This window comes from Mobula birostris, chromosome 29, assembly GCF_030028105.1.
Source record: "Mobula birostris isolate sMobBir1 chromosome 29, sMobBir1.hap1, whole genome shotgun sequence".
Taxonomy (NCBI): domain Eukaryota; kingdom Metazoa; phylum Chordata; class Chondrichthyes; order Myliobatiformes; family Myliobatidae; genus Mobula; species Mobula birostris.
The window spans coordinates 4,074,557-4,089,635 of record NC_092398.1 but is presented as its reverse complement, the minus strand read 5'-3'; the positions used below and the strand labels follow the sequence as shown (position 1 = coordinate 4,089,635).

At 43.7% G+C, this 15,079-nt stretch overlaps 1 protein-coding gene across 3 annotated transcripts in view; it reads right to left on the bottom strand.

The window, feature by feature from the left end:
- Positions 1-1,651: 1,651 nt before the first annotated feature.
- Positions 1,652-15,079, bottom strand: part of cd164l2 (CD164 sialomucin-like 2) — an 81,050-nt gene continuing 67,622 nt past the window's right edge. For 2 of the 3 annotated variants that reach the window (XM_072246449.1, XM_072246450.1), the window contains one exon: positions 1,652-8,009. In XM_072246449.1, coding sequence (XP_072102550.1) covers positions 8,003-8,009 — 7 coding nt within the window. In that variant the 3' untranslated portion in view covers positions 1,652-8,002. Of the gene's footprint in view, positions 8,010-8,038; positions 8,227-15,079 lie in introns of those variants that run through there. The other variant, XM_072246452.1, reaches the window with a different exon arrangement.

The window sequence follows — 15,079 nt, the reverse complement described above, 5'->3', positions numbered from 1 at the left end:
AAACTCAAGTTGAATTTATTGTCATGTACACAAGTTTAGCAACACTACGACTACTTTGCACGGAAATGCACTTTGTTATTTTTGTTCTAATTGCATAATTATGTGTAATTATTCTAACCGCTGCTACAAAACAACACATTTCACAACATACCTCTGTGTGGGTGATAACAGACTTGAATCTGATTATTGTAAAAATTGTATACGGATTGTTGCTTCCCTTGCGAATGCTTCTGATTTGATGTTCTGTTCCTGCAATACGTTTTTCACTGCACCTATGCAGACATGGACTTGTGCAGATGACAATAAACTTGACTTTCAGACTTTGAACTGATGTTCAAGGGCATCTTCCAAGTCAGGCTTTGAAGTCTAGTGCATTGGCATGCACTGTTCCCACAACTTAACGACTCACTTTCAAGGGCTTTTGGATACTAAAAGCTTCTTCAGATATATAAAGTGTAAACAAGAGGCAAGAGTGGATATCGGACCACTGGAAAACGATGCTGTAGAGGTAGTAATGGGGGACAATGAAATGGCAGATGAACTGAATAAGTGTTTTGCATCAGCCTTCACTGTGGAAGACACCAGCAGTACGCAGGAAGTTCGAGAGTGTCAGGGGACAGAAATGTGTGAGGTTGCCATTACGAGAGAGAAAGTTCTTGGGAAACTGAAAGGTCTGAAAGTAGATAAATCACCTGGACTAGATGGTGTACACCCCAGGGTTCTGAAAGAGGTGTCCCAAGAGATTGTTGAGGCATTAGTAATGATCTTTCACGAATCACTAGATTCTGGAATGGTTCGAGAAGACTGGAAAATGTCACTTCACTCTTTAAGAAGGCAAAGAGACTGAAGAAAGGAAACTATAGGCCAGTTAGTCTGACCTCAGTGGTTGGGAAGATGTTGGAGTCGATTATCAAGGATGTGGTTCAGGGTACTTGGAAGCACAGGATAAAATAGGCCATAGTCAGCATGATTTCCTCAAGGGAAAATCTTGCCCGACAAATCTGCTGGAATTCTGCGAAGAAACAGCAAGCAGATTAGACAAAGGAGAATCAGTTTCTTTATCCAGAGGTTGGTGAGTCCGTAGAATTTATTGCCTCAGACATCCGTGGAGGCCATGTCATTGGTATATTTAAAGCAGAGATAGATAGATTCTTTAGGGTGTCAAAGGTTAAGGGGAGAAGGCAAGAAGATGGGGTTGAGAGAGGGAACATAGATTGGTTATGATGAAATTGTGGAACAGACTTGATAATAGCCTAATTCTGCTCCGATGTCTCATGGTCTCTGTTGTAACATGAACAAAGTCACTGCAGAGGCACTGAACCTAGTGGATGTAGAATTGTTTTATTCAACAAAAACGAGCAACAGACATCATTTTGAGGCACTCTCGGAGGAAGAGGCCTCCCGACCCAATATTACTTGACATATTATATGTGCTAAAGATCAAAGGACAATTCTATATTTACAATGTATCTACAATGCTTCCTGTGAATCACATATAATTTTTACACCACCTTCTTCGCACCCACACTCCAGACGCCCAGAATGAATGTTAATCAGCAGTGTTTGGGTTTTCAATTTACTGGCGTCCACAGCTCCAGGAAACAGGACTGCGTTTTAAATTTAATCTACAATCCACATTCAGGTCTGAAGATTGGTTGCTGAAGTTAATGTTTCCTACATACCCTAATTCCATAACAGTCTTAAACCATTTGTAAACAGAAATGCAACCACACCACCAGTTATTTCAACAAATATTTTAATTTTCCTTTTGCACTAAAATCACAGCAATAATCGGCATGTTACTCACATACCAGAATACAAGTACTGGACAATACAACAAGTCATCAAAAAAGTGCAATCACAATCCAAGCAGTTTCCTAAAATTATTTATATAAAAACCGTTAAAGACAGAAACATTTAAAAAGGGCCAATCCATTCATCCATGTAAAATAAATAACTCTCCCTCACTGGTGACAAATTATGGTGAGGTCTTTTTAGAAGTCGGGAAAAAGAAACCACATGTCATCAAAGCTTTCGACGAGACGATCAAAAGCAAAAACGGAACGGGTTCTTCCGCGCCCGCGGCTTTGATTGCCAAAGGAGCAAAAAAAGGGGAAAAAAATTGCACTCGACAAATCCACTCACAGTCAGAATAGAAAATATTACAATTTACTTAACACAAGGCACCTTAAACACAATATCTGTGCAACAAAGCCAGTTACAAGGCAGTTAGGAAGTTCGTGCTGTTGATATACATAGCCTAGATATTGGTTAACAACATCTTAAACCCTCAACAGGAAGGAGCTGTTAAATTATTATTCTAACTGGTACTGGGTAGCAATGGAAAATTAAATAATTGAATGCCTCGTGGACGTTGGTAGCGTGGAATTATATTCTTGCGTAGTTAAGACATACACAGTCTGTATAGGGAGGGCGGCAATGTTAAAGCCTCATGCTATATTAAGGTGGAGATGACTGAAAATATGTCAATAGTCTACCAGCCAAGCCAACTGAACAATGAATATGGTACAATGGGACTGAGGATGGGGTATCATGCTCAAAGGGGTGATGTGAGGTGGACCCAAGGAGGTCATTGATGGGCTGAATGGCCTAATTCTGCTCCTCTGCTTTATGGTCTGCTCTGGAGCAGACTCAATGGGCCAAGTGATCTAATTCTGCTCCTGTGTCTGATGGCTTTTCCTGGACCTGATGCATTGAGCTGAATGGCCTAATTCTGCTCCTATGGTCTAAGATCAGGCTCCACTACAACTTGGATTCTCTTCTATCTTTTAGGAAACTCAGGTGCCCGTTAGATGGCAGCCTGTGGTGTTGATAAGGATTGGGTGGTGACTGAGACTATTACCAAACCAACCCCAGAATGAAGCACTGATGTGTGTGTGTGCGTGTGTGTTTTTCCCCATTTGCTAACTGCACAGGGCCCTGGTTGACAAACCGCCTCCAATGTGGCCCAATGAAAGCTGAACTCAAATCATTGCTGGCCTTACAATACCACTTCAGCCCCAGTGACAATATTAGAAAAGACCACAGTGAGGTGTTTCAATGAGTGCTAGACCAGGCCAACATTCACCCTTCTCTCTGCACGACATCAATTTGATTGCTCTATGATGAGTAACTAGAATTAAGATAGAACATAGACCAGTGCAGCACAGGAACAGGCCATTCGGCCCACAATGTTGTGCTGAACCAGCTAAAAGACAAATCAATAACATCCAATTGCTAATCCCTCCCACCTGCACAATGTCCACATCCTTCCAACTTCCTCCCATCCATGTGTCCATCCAAATGTCTCTTAAAAGCCTCTAATATATTTGCCTCTACCACCAGACCAGGCAGCGCATTCCAGGAATCCACCACTCTCTGAGTAAAAAACTTAACCCTCTCATCCCCTTTCAACCTACCGGCTCACATTCAATGCATGCCCTCTGGCATTAGACATTCCGATCCAGGAACTGGGATGCTTTGGTGTGGCAAGAGGGTTTGAGACGTGGGCAGCGTTCCTGGTGTAATCCAGATTCCATTTGTGAATAAACCTAAAGAAGTTCAGTTTCTCCCTTCTCACCAGCTCATGCCAACTCTGGTTTGGGTGGACCAAATGCTACATCTAGAATCTAGATCAGGGGTTTACAACTTGGGGTCCACTGACCCCTTGATTAATGGCATTGGTTCAAGGCATAAAAAAAGTTTTGAACCCCTGGTCAAGAGGAAGTTCAAGGTAGCAAGTTCATTAGATACTTTATTTCTCTCTCTCCCTGTGCATTGGGTGTTTGTTGGTCTTTTTTTAATGGATTCTGTTACGTTTCTTTTTTAGCGGCTGCCTGTAAGGAGGTGAACCGCAAGGATGCATAATGTATACATACTTTGATAATAAATGTACTTTGAGATTAATGCCTAATGGGTGTTTTTAGGGCACATTTGTCACTAGACTTTTGCCCAAAGCATCACAGAGACACCAATTCTCTCTTCTGCCCTCCTCTCATTGGGCAGAAGATCCAAAGGCCTGAAAGCATGTACCACTGGGGTGAAGGACAGCTTCTACTCCACTGCTATAAGGTTATTGAATTGTTCCCCAATTGGATCACGTGGACTCTTGACCTCACAATCTATCTCGTTATGATCCAGCACTTTATTGTCTACCTGCACTGCACTCTGTAGTTGTGGCGCTAATCTGCATTTTTGCCTTGTACTACCTCAACGTACAAATGGTTTGTATAGGTGGCATGCAAAATAAAGTTTTTCACTGTACCATGGTACACATGACAATAATAAACCAATTTATAAAAATGACATGATATTCTCAAAGTCTCCTTGCTTTACTCTGCACGAGCACAAGTAGATCAACATAAGGTAGTCTTTCCCTCTCGGTTGGAAATTATTCCCACCCTCTGGGTTGAAATCTAGATATACTTGACTGCAGAATTATACTGGACAACAAAGATTTTGCTTCCTAAATGCCTTTGGGTGTATCTTATGGATTTTGGGCTGCTGATCATGAAAATCACCATGTAATTTCCCTAACATGCACCATTTTTGGGACTCTTACCTAAGAAGGGGATGTCCTGATATTGGAAGGGCTTCAAAGGAGGCTCATGAAAGTGTTTCTGGGATTGAGGGGCTTGTCATATGAGGAGGATTTGATGGCTCTGGGCCTGTACTCACTGGAATTCAGAAGAATGAGGGGTGAACTCATTGAAAACTATCGAATGTTGGAAGGCCTCTATAGAGTGGATGTGGAGAGGATGTTTCCTATACTGGGGGAGGCTAAGACCAGAGGACACAGCCTCAGAATAGAGGGACACCCATTCCGAACAGAGAAGAGGAGGAATGCTTATATACAAGAATTATGATCAGCCTGTTGTTCCTTCAGATAAATCAAACAGCAAGTTTGAGTTACTACCCCTCAACCATCAGGCTCCTGAATAAAAGGGGATAGTTATACTTACAAGTCCATCCATTGAGATGTTCCACTTTAAGGACTTAACCACTTTAACCAATGATCTCGCTTTAAGGACTCTTTATCTCGTGTTGTCGTTATTTATTTATATTTTCCTTTGTACAGTTTGTTATCTTCTGCACTCTGGTTGATCTTTCATTGATCCTGTTATAGTTACTATTCTATAAATTTGCTGAGTATGCCCGCAGGAAAAGAATCTCAGGGCTGTATATGGTGACATATATGTACTCCGATAATAAAATTTACTTTGGACTTTGAGAGTTTGCCCCATTCATTCAGAAGTGGCGGAAGAGGTGCAAACAGCAAAATCTGGTCCCATTAAAAGCTGCCAGATTTGCTTACGTCAGACAGCGCAGGATTCTGTATTTACCCACAGGGTAAAGTGTCTGAGGTGCCAGTAGGTTAAAGGTGTGTGTGATGAATATCAAGAGGGTGTTCATAAATGTTGAATGGGACCATAATAATGTGGTAATAAATTGTTCATAATGGGACCTCAAAAATTATTAATTTTTTATTTAGAAGTGCAGCACAGAACCGCGCGTTTCAGCTCAAGGAGCCTCACCACCTAGCAACAAACCGGTTTAACCCTAGGACAATTTATAATGTCCAATTCACCTACCAACGTCTACGTCTTTCCCCTGTGGGAGGAAACCAGAGCATCTGGAGGAAACCCACAGGCTCATGGGAAGGACGTACAAACTTCTTACAGAGGACCCTGGAATTGAACTCTGAACTTTGACACCCCGAGCCGTAATAGTTTCGCGGAAACCGCCAAGCCACCATAGCGCCCCAGATGAAGGGCATTATTGTAAGAAGGTGACAACAACATCCCAATGCATTTCTCAAGGAGGAAACACGTGGAGAAACGTTGAATTGGTTAGGATCTTATCGCTTGGAGCATAGGAGGGTGAGGGGAGATTTGATAGAGGTATACAAAATTATGGGGGGGGTTGTAGATATGGTGAATCTAAGCAGGCTTTCTTCTGCAGAGGTTGGGTGAGACTAGAACTGGAGGTCATAGGTTAAGGGTGAAAGGTACAATATTTAAGGGGAACTGTTACGTATTGTAATTTCAAAACATTAAACTAATACAAAGGAAAACTCGGGAGTCTGAAATGCAGGTCTAACTTCATGTTTACTTCAAGCGAGGCGCATGTGTATCATGCTTAAAGTAAACTCAAAGTGGGCCGGAATTTCAGAGTCCCATTAGTTTAACGTTTCAAAGTTAGAAGTCAGGAACTTTTTCGGTTGGAGTGGGGTGTGAGCGTGGAGTGAGCTGCCAGTGGATACTGTGCTATCATGCCATATGTCTCACCATGTTACTGGGCCACAAATCTTACGCCACCAAAGCTTTGCATCATCAATCCTCGGGTCCACGGGGGGGCGGGGGACAGGGCACTGTCAGTAATTAAACAAAGTACATTTGCATCCCTGTTCTGGGAGGACAGATGTGGGTGAGTGGTGCATAGATCCTTCACTCCTGATGTTACCTGATACCCCCCCATGGATTGCTGGCAGCACACTCCTGCTACCTCCAAAGGGAATTAAAGAATAGCAGGCATTGATTCAAAATGGACAATGGATTTACACATGTCCAGATTAAACTGGGAGTTCAACTTTTCCCACAAGAACAGAAGTTCAGAAAGGACTACCAGTATAAGGATCTAAATTGTTTAACTCCACCTACCTAAAGACTACAGGGTTCCATTTAGTGTGAGAATATCTGTCTTCAGTAATGACAGTTACTCCTGGCAACCAAGGGAGTCGTGTCATCTTTTGCACTTTGCTTGTCAGTACTTGTTTATGATAGATCTTTTCCCCCACAAATTCTAATGTATTTCCTGTAAATGCCCACAAGAAAATGAATCTTGAGTACATGGTGACATATACGCACTTTCAAACGCCCAGATGGAGTGGACGTGGAGAGGGTGCTTCCAATAGTGGGAGAATCTAGGACCAGTGGGCACAGCCTCAGAATAGAGCGACGACCATATAGAACGGAGATGAGGAGGAATTTTTGTAGCCAGAGTGTGGTGAATCTGTGGAATTCATTGTCACAGGCTGTGGAGGCCAAGTCATTGGGTATATTTAAGGCAGAGGTTGATAGATTCTTGATTACTCAGGGTATGAAAGGATATGGGGAGAAGGCAGGAGATTGGGGCTGAGAGGGAAATGGATTGGCCATGAAAAAAATGGAGGCCAAGTCATCGTCTATACTTAAAGCAGAGGTTGATAGGTTCTTGATTAGCCAGGGTGTAAAAGGTTTCGAGGAGAAGGCAGGAGATGGGGCTGAGAGCGAAAATAAATCAGACATGATCGAATGGTAGAGTTATCATGGATTATGGTCTTAAAAACGATGACGAAAAAAATCACACTTTGGAATGTCAACAACACCTTCAGTAATTTAACCAACAAACAGGTGGTTCACGAAACCACAGCCAAGCTGAGCAGGGGCTGGATATGATGTGCTTGGGGGAGCTTGCTGTTGTAACGAACACCTCTCCAACTGATCCTCCAAATGGCCAATTATGCGCCCGAATCTCGATGACACTGGAACACAAATCTCACGGCCTTTTTTTCTCCAGTGGAGGAGACATTGTGCAAAGTTTCGAGAGACAAAGATTTTACAGCAACAGAATAAATTTGGTTTCACAATTACATTTTGTTAAAACTGGATAAGCACTTGGATCTTAAACCAAACAGGATCAAAGCAACAGTCCACATATAAAAAACACTCCATTGTGTAAGGGTTGGCTCAATAGTTAAGTCAAATTATTAATGTACATTCTTGTTAAAAATTCCCGGTGCATATTCTTAGTACTACTGGGGGGCAATGCAAAGAATATACCCTTGCATCCGTCATCAATTACATCCATCCCGTCAAAGGCAAACAGAACTGCAATTCCATTCAGTGAGACGCTGTACAGGTATCAGATTAGTGAGGAGAACTTCAGTTATTAAATGTTTGTTGGGAAACAGTGTGCAGTTTGTGTTTTGGCCACTTCAAGCCCACTCTCTTCCATCCTGTGATTATATCCTATTCAACCAGAACACAAAAGGTTTGTTTTTTTAACTTGCTAACAAACTTATCACTGTCGTTGCAATAAAATGGACAAATAGCATTTTTCTTTCTAACAGGCTCCAAAATCGTCTGTGGTTTTTAGAAACCATCACAACCTTCCTTGTCCTCACTGCTTATCTTGGAACTAAAGGCTGGTATTGCTAAGTCAAATAATAATTCGCAACCTTTTGACCTGAAATGAAGGGGCACGGATGAACACTCTCAAGCAAACCCAAATTAAGCCGATATATCAGGGAATTTCTTTCAACAGAAAATCAGCCACGAAATTTCAGTGAAAAGCTTTTGAAAATTTTGGAGGAGTGAGGGGAGATTTGATAGAGCTGAACAGAATTAAGTAATACAAAAATGATGTAATGTTGAGAATTTATCAAGCACTAGTGAGGTCTTACTTGGAGTATTGTGAGCAGTTTTGAGCCCCTTATCCTAGAAAGGATGTGCTGAAACTGGAGAGGGTTCAATGGAGGCTCCCGAAAATGATTCCAGGACTCTGGGCCTGTATTCACTAGAATTCATAAGAATGAGGCATGGCCTAATTGAAACCTATCAAATGGAGAAAGGCCTTGATAGAGTGGATGTGGAGAGGATGTTTCCTCTAGTGGGGGAGTCTAAGTCCAGAGGGCACAGCCTCAGGATAGAGGGGCATCCTTTTTGACTGGAGATGAGGAGGAATTTCTTTAGCCAGAGAGTGGTGAATCTGTGGAATTCTTCGCCACAGGCAGCTGAGGAGGCCAGAGGTTTAAGGTAGAGGTTGATAAGATTCTTGATTGGTCAGGGTATGAAGGGATATGGGGAGAAGGCAGGACATTGGGGCTGAGAGGGAAATGGAGCAGCCATGATGAAATGGCGGAGCAGACTCGATGGGCCTAATGGCCTCATTCTGCTCCTATATCTTGTTGTCTTATGGTCCAATTATACTTTATACTTCATTGTCGCCAAACAATTGATACTAGAGCATACAATCATCACAGCAAAACTTGATTCTGCGCTTCGCAGAATGAGGGGTATAGATAGGGTAAATGTAAGTGGGTTTTTTATGCTGAGGTTGGGAGTGTGTACGACTTCAATGTAGCATTGTAAAGAAATAATCTGTGAGGCTGGCGTGCAAATGTATTTTAGCACATTTGAAAATTAATAAACCAACAACACTGCAACTCTGTGGAATCCAGGCTCTCTATTCTAAACCAAACAGCTGAATTTGAAGCTGCCCTAGTGGGCTTTAGACTCATTTTCTCAGAGTAATGGTTCCCCATATCACAATTTCAGTGATGTAGTGTAGTAGTCAGCACAACGCTTTACAGTGACAGTGACCCGGGTTCAATTCCTGCTGCTGCTGTAGGGAGTCTGTATGTTCTCCCCATGACCGCCTGGGTTTCCGGTTTCTGCCCACAGTCCGGAGACGTACCGGTTGGTAGGTTCGTAAACACAAAATATTCTGCAGATGCTGGGGTCAAAGCAACACTCACAACACGCTGGAGGAACTCAGCAGGTCGGGCAGCATCCGTGCAAACGATCTGTTGACGTTTCGGGCCGGAACCCTTCATCAGGACTGAAGAGGGAGGGGGCAGAGGCCCTATAAAGAAGGTGGGGGGAGGGTGGGAAGCAGAAGGCTGGTAGGTTCCAGGTGAAAAACCAGTAAGGGGAAAGATAAAGGGGTAGGGGAGGAGAGGCAGGGAGCTGATAGGCAGGAAAGGTGAAAGAGGAATAGGGGAAACACACTACCAGCCTTCTCCTTCCCACCCTCCCCGCACCTTCCTTATAGGGCCTCTGCCCCTTCCCTCTTCAGTCCTGACGAAGGGTTCCAGCCCGAAACATCGACCAATCTTTCCCACAGATGCTGCCCGACCGGCCGGTTGGTAGGTTAATTGGTCATTGTAAATTGTCCTGTGATTAGGCTGGGGTTGATGGGCAGTGCATCTTGAACGACTGAAAGGGTGTACTTTGCACTGTATGTCAATAAATAAATAAATTCTGACCCAAACCAGTAGTGATTTTTTTTCCCTATTCTACCCTGATTGACCAGGTGGCAGGGGTGGGGGAAATTTGTTCACCGGATAGAGAAATCGATGTTCATGCCATCAGGTTGGAGGCGACCCAGAGGGAATATAGAGCGTTGCTCCTCCACCCTGAGGGCGGCTTCACCTTGGTACAAGAGGAGGCCGTGGACTGACCATTGGAATGGGAGTGAAAATGCCTGGCCACAAGGAGGTCTCGATTGCGACGGATAGTGTGCAGGTGCTCAATGAGGCAGTTTCCATTAGGAAAAACTTCACTCAGCTTTACTCGCCCCATCATTGAAATGTTCCCACAACCTATGGACTCACTTTCAAGGACCCTGCATCTGATGTCCTTGTTATTCATTCCTTATTCACTTATATTTGCATTTGCACAGTTTGTTGTCTTCTGCACTCTGGTTGATCTTTCATTGATCCCGTTATAGTTACTATTTTATAGATTTATTGAGTACACCCACAGAAATTGAATCGTAGGGTTGTATATGGTGACCGATATGTTCATTGATAATAAAATTTACTTTGAACTTTGAGCTTTTGATTCTGGTTGGAGATTCAACCCCAACGATGGGTCAATGTAAATAATGCTCTGGCAGTATCCCAGTACTTATATAAAACCTGGCAGCAGTGATGATTAGCTCTTTTAAAAAATTCGTAACAGAGTGTGATTCCAAACCAGGAGAACAACTTTGTTATAATTATGTCTCTTTAAATGCAATCAATTAGCAGTCCAACAAGTGTCAATGTCTACTCTACTGACAGACAACTGGGTCAAAGCCAATCTAATGCTTGTTTAGGCAAGTTCAGGGTTTGCACCGTGCAGTGTACGTGACACACATGTAGACATTTGATGGCGAGACATTTGATTTCAACTGGTTCTGGATGCACGGCAAGTGACCAACCGGAAGGTCTCTGGACTGTGGGAGGAAACCGCAGCGCGCGGAGGAAACCCACGCGGTCACGGGGAGAACGTACAAACTTACAGTCAGCGGTAGGAAATGAACCTGGGTCACCGGCGCTGTAAACCGTGTCTTCACTGGGCTGTCCTACTCAGGGAGCAGAGTTTCAGCAGCTCCCCACAGACAGGGAAAGAATTCCCAATTTCTGGGTCGGAATCCACAGATACATTTGGAGGATATTCAGGAAAAACCAAAAATAAGGAGGTCCTCCTTCCCTCCGAGGATAAAAATCACACGTTAATCAGTTCTAGAACAAGGCACTTTCAGAAAAGTTTCAAACTCATCACAGTTCAATGTTGTAGGCCACTGACTGTCAATAATTAACAATTACCAACTTCCGACTCAAGGTGCTAATCATTTAAGGCTTAAAGGTGAAAAATTCCAAGGCTTTTGTTAGGTAACAGTGGGTAACAAAGGTCACTAGATTATGGTTCACTTCCTCCATTGCATAATTCTATGTCACCGTCCGTTAAAGGCAGTGCAATAAATATGCTCTTCCAAGAGGACCACAACCTTGTCGTAGTGTTTGGAGGCTTGCATGCCTCAATGACCTGGAGAGCCATGTTGGCTGAAGACAAGGCTTTACACTTTGGCTCTTGGTAGGGTCACCCACACCAAAACAGGTCAAAGGGTAGAGGCCAGACTAAGAGTGATCCACTGGTTCTCCAGGTTCGGGGGTTCAGCTCAGGGCTAACAACCCTGACTGGTTAAAAAAAACTTACAGAAACAGCAGCGAAGAGTCCTTCTACATCTGAGTGTGACGGTTTTCCAGAGTCTCCGCAGTAGAGACCGAGAGGAAGCTACTGACTTGATTAAGGAAGCCCTGAGCACTGTCAGAGATGGAGGACTTTCATTGCTGCCCTAAACGCCCAGCAGCGTAACAGGCCGTAAGTAATAAATATGGAGCTTCTCAAAAGCACAATTTGCACCAATGTAACAAATTAAAACCTCTAAAGTAAGCGCATCATTGTAAACAGAATTTAACCAAATGCACACCAACAGAAAACCAATCTGCACTCAGATGCATTGCTACACATAAACAGATGTGAATCTCGCTGTTTGCCTACGAAGCAGATTAGCCCATTTACAGGAAAACGACGTTGCAGCAACTTCTTACACAACCTACTGCGTCTCCTCATTACTTGCAGCATGTAAGGGGTTAAAAAGGAACAAAAAAACAAACATAATGAAGCACATAGAGCATTGCGAAGCAGTACGCACGACAGTGACACATTATTATTACAAACATTTGGTTGTAAATTTTGCCTCAGGATCAGAGTCTATTGCAGAGAGAACAAGTCAGATATAATTGGGTCAGCACTTCTCCTGTTTGTAATAATAGCTTTGATAAACACCAAAGCAATTCAGAGCCGGAAAAAAAAAAAGAAAAATTATTTTCTACCTGGTAGAACTGCGGAATGAATGAGGGGTCAGTTTAGCCTGACATGAGAAAATCTATCTTTCAAAGGTCTGCAGTTATTTGTAATTTATCAAAGTTAGTGGTCATTTTTATTTTCGGAAGGATGCTGCGGAACAGGCCCCCAAGCCAGTGGATGAGCCGCGACCTTGTTGAACGGCCAAACCCATGTGGGAGCTCCAGGCAAAGGGTTGAAGAAATTATTGGACAAGTTATACATGCATGGGCCAAGTTTAACACGTGAGGAGCGTTTGATGGCTCTGGCCTGTACTTGCTGGAGCTTAGAAGAATTGGGGAGAGGGGGATCTCATTGAAGGCTATTGACTATTGAAAAACCTAGACAGAGCAGATGTGAAGAGGATGTATTCCATAGCGGGGCAAGTCACAGCCAGAGGGCACAGTTTCAGGACAGAACGATGGACCTTTGTTTATTCATTTCTTGAGATACAGCGTGGAATTGACCCTTCTGGCCCTTCGAGCCCTGCCACCCAGCAATCTTCTGATTTAATCCTCGTCTAATGACAGGCCAATTTACAAAGATCAATTATCCTTGCCAATCGGTACGTCTTTAGACTGCGAGAGGAAATCGGAGCACCCGGAGGAAACCCACGCGGTCACAAGGACAGCATGCAAACTCCTTACGGACAGCGGCGGGAAATTGAACCCAGGTCGCTGGAACTGTATGGCGTTCCGCTAACCACTGCACTACCGCGCCGCCCGATCTCTTCAGGTCAGAGATGAGGAGGAACTTCTTTAGCCAGAGTGTGGTGAATCTGTGGAATTCATTGCTTCAGATGGCTGTGGAGGCCCAAGTCACTGAGTATATTTAAAGCAGAGGTTGATAAATTCTTGATTGGTCAGGGCATCAAAGGTTAGGGGGAGAAGGCAAGGGAATGGGGTTCTGAGGGATTAGCCATGATGGAATGGCAGAGTAGACTGAGCCGAATAGCCTAATTCCACTCCCATGTCTTCTGGTCTTATGAAAATGCTCCGATGTCTATATCCCCCCACCTCAATCCATTGTGTGTGGCACTAAGGTAGCACATTGAATTTCTCAGAAAAGAGAGTCAAGAGTTCTCAGTTACCAGTCACTGCTCCTTGTGGGCCAAGATCCAAAATCTTACCAAAGCTCTTCAGGATCAGTCAGCTTCTTCACGCCCAAATACAAAACAAATACTTATTTGGGGGAAGTACTAAACATCCGTTGGCCCTTGAGGACACACAGATGTCAACAACAGATGCAAAACATAAGCTGCAGGCAAACACACACACACAAATAAGTACCGGGAGCTTTGGATTCCCAAGGGTCCTTGTCAGCTTTATGACAAGAGCAAACCTGTGCAGAACGAGCCTCAACAATGAACTCATTGTTAAAGTTACTCTTAGACTAAATTACACACAGGAAAATTTCTACAGGCACTCAAAGGGACAAGATCCAATTTCTACAGGCACTCAAAGGGACAAGATCCAATTTCTACAGGCATTCAAAGGGGTAAGATCCAATTTCTACAGGGACTCAAAGGGGTAAGATCCAATTTCTACAGGCATTCAAAGGGACAAGATCTAATTTCTACAGGCACTCAAAGGGACAAGAGCCAATTTCTACAGGCACTCAAAGAGATGAGATCCAATTTCTACAGGCACTCAAAGGGACGAGAACCAATTTCTACTGGCACTCAAAGGGACGAGAGCCGATTTCTACTGGCACTCAAAGGGTAAGATCCGATTTCTACAGGCACTCAAAGGGGTAAGAGCCAATTTCTACAGGCACTCAAAGGGACGAAAACTAGATTCCATCAGCAAATCCTATCAATCCTACAAAATATGCAGAAAATACCCTTAAAATTATGCCCCCTTGTATTAGCATCATGGCGTCAAAGCTTACGGGGAGAAGGCCGGGAACTGGAGTTGAGGAGGAGAGAGAAAAAGGATCAGCCATGATTGAATGGTGGAGCAGACTTGATGGGCCAGATGACCTAATTCTGCTCCTATGTCCTATGCCATTTCTGTCCTGAGAATAGTCTCTGGCGATCCACTCAATCTCACGAGAAGGTTATGAAAGATTACTGGGTACTGTATGTGGACAGAGGACTGGAAAATGGCTTTCAATCCAAATAAATGTGATGTATTTCACTTTGGTTGATCAAACCAAGGTAGGACTTGTACAGTGAATGACAAACACAAGAAAATCTGCAGATGCTGGAAATCTAAAACAACACTGGAGGAACTCAGCAGGTCCAGTAGCAACTCTGGAAATGAATAAACAGCCGACGTTTTGGGCGGAGACCCTTCAGCAGGATTGGAAAGGAAGGGGGAAGACGCCAGAATAAAAAGGCGGGGGGAGGGGAAGGAAGATAGATGGAAGGTGATAGGTGAAGCCAGGTGGGTGGGAAAGATCAAGGGCTGGAGAAGAAAGAATCTGATAGAAGGGGAGAGTGGACAATAGGAGAAAGGGAAGGAGGAGGGGACCCAGGGAAGAGGTAATAGGCAGGTGAGAAGAAGTAAAAGGTCAGAGTGAGGAACAGAGGGGAGGGGGTGGAATTTGTTCATCAGAAGGAGAAATCGATGTCCATGCCATCAGGTTGGAGGCCACCCAGATGGAGTATAAGGTGTTGCTCTTCCACCCTGAGGGTGGCCTCA